At 37.8% G+C, this 1,943-nt stretch overlaps 1 protein-coding gene across 2 annotated transcripts in view; it reads left to right on the top strand.

Annotated features, from left to right (window-relative positions):
• Positions 1–1,943, top strand: part of Btaf1 (B-TFIID TATA-box binding protein associated factor 1) — a 94,023-nt gene that overhangs the window by 15,833 nt on the left and 76,247 nt on the right. For both annotated transcript variants that reach the window (XM_055613812.1, XM_055613811.1), the window contains exon 2: positions 509–632. In XM_055613812.1, coding sequence (XP_055469787.1) covers positions 509–632 — 124 coding nt within the window. The remainder of the gene's footprint in view (positions 1–508; positions 633–1,943) is intronic.

Below are 1,943 nucleotides of genomic sequence, written 5' to 3'. Positions count from 1 at the left end.
TATCTATCTATCTATCTATCTATCTATCTATCTATCTATCTATCTATCTATCTATCTTTCATTCATTTTGAGACAAAGACTCAAAAATGAATTTGATCCCAGGCTGAACTGGAACTCACTGTACAGCCTAGGTTGACTTTGAGTCAACCTAGGAGTCCTGCCTCAGCCTCTGTGCTGCTGGGAGTATGGGTATGAGGCGCCACCCCAGGTTACTGCTGGCTCCTGTTCCTTCTTCTGGACAGGAAAAATAGGCATCTATTATAGCCATAGCACAGATCTTTTTAAAGAAATTTTTTCTTTTTTCTTTTTAAATTTTGAGACAAGGTTTTGCATAGCCCAGGTTGCCCTTGAATTTGCTCTTCTATCTGCTTCTCAGGGGCTGGGATTACAGGCATATGCCACCATACCTGGCTCCCAGTATAGAGCTTTGTTCACAGGTTGAACACATTTTCTGCCTCAAGCTTGTGAGGAAACACATTCAGTTTCCTGTTGTATATTGCTGTTACAGACTTGATCGACTTTTTATCTTACTGGACACTGGCACTACTGCAGTTACAAGAAAAGCTGCTGCACAGCAACTTGGAGAGGTGGTGAAGCTTCATCCTCACGAACTAAACAACTTGTTATCTAAGGTAAGAATTCAGGATTTCCTAATGGTACAAGTGCAAACAGGAAAGGTAAAAATCATCCCACGTCACCTTGTGCTTTGTAAATCCCATTAAATATCTTTAGTTCTCCAAATAATTTTTCAAAGCTGCTATTTGTTTGAAAGATATAAAGTATTTAAATCAGTTTAACTCTTTAAGGGATCTGTCAATTTTGAACCTTTTACTTGTGTGACATATTTGAATCTGACCCAATTTGTTAATAAACTAAGTTGTTAATCTGGTTTGTTAGTGGTGTAACTTGTTCTTAATGGTTAATAATTATATATGATAGTTGGTAGTTTTCAGATGGATGAGTACTCATGAGCAATGCTTGAATATAGAAGATACTAGTTGAGCTATTTGGAATGGAAAATTTTCTGCTTTGGTAGGTCAGGGTTTCTGCAATTCTAGTACATGTTTTTCCTATGTAATGCTGTATTTTTGCTTAACTCTGGGTATGTTGAGTTGCACCTATATATTAATATTTGAAAAATTTCTTGTGTTAAATTCCTTGCATGCAGAAGCAGGGAAGTGGCAGGAGTTAGAAGATAAGGTGAGGACATGTGATTTCCCAGACACTGGAAGCCTTAAGTAGTCTAGTCTAATCTTCTCTTTTCATTATCATTTGTCTTTCTCTGAGGCATAGCGGTCAGGGTTATAAATCCTTTTCAACACATACAAATAACGTATTGTGTGATTGATACCATAACGGCTAATACTAATTGGCATTATCTGGACTTTTCTAAGCAAGATAGAGATTGAAAAGACTGATTTGGTCTAGAGGCCCAACATTCTCAGAATGGAAAAGGGTGCAGGGTAGGTATTACACTGTAAGGTAAGTAGAATGCAGAACTGAAAACTGAGAAAAGGTTTTTAGCATTCCAAGGGAGGAGGAGGAGGAGGAAGAGGAGGAGGAGGAGGAGGAAGAGGAGGAGGAGGAGGAGGAGGAAGAGGAGGAGGAGGAGGAGGATTATCATTATTATTATTATTATTATTATTATTATTATTATTATTTTGTTTCCCCTTTTCAACTCTTATATTTTCCTTTTTTATATTTTGATTTTGTTTTTAAAACAAGTTATTGGTGTGGCCATAGAGATGGCTTAGAGTTTGAGTTCTTGCTGCTGTTGCAGAAAACTGGGGTTTGGTTTCCATGCATGCTTATGGTGGCTCACAAGCTCTGTAACTTCACTTATGGGAGATCTGTCTTCTGGTCTCTAAAAGCACCAGGCACACATGTGGGTGCCCGTACATACATACATACATACATACATACATACATACATACATACATAC

This window comes from Psammomys obesus, unplaced genomic scaffold (assembly GCF_907164565.1).
Source record: "Psammomys obesus unplaced genomic scaffold, mPsaObe1.curated_primary_1811, whole genome shotgun sequence".
Lineage (NCBI taxonomy): Eukaryota > Metazoa > Chordata > Mammalia > Rodentia > Muridae > Psammomys > Psammomys obesus.
Note: the sequence above shows the minus strand (reverse complement) of the source record. Positions and strands in the feature narration are given on the sequence as shown.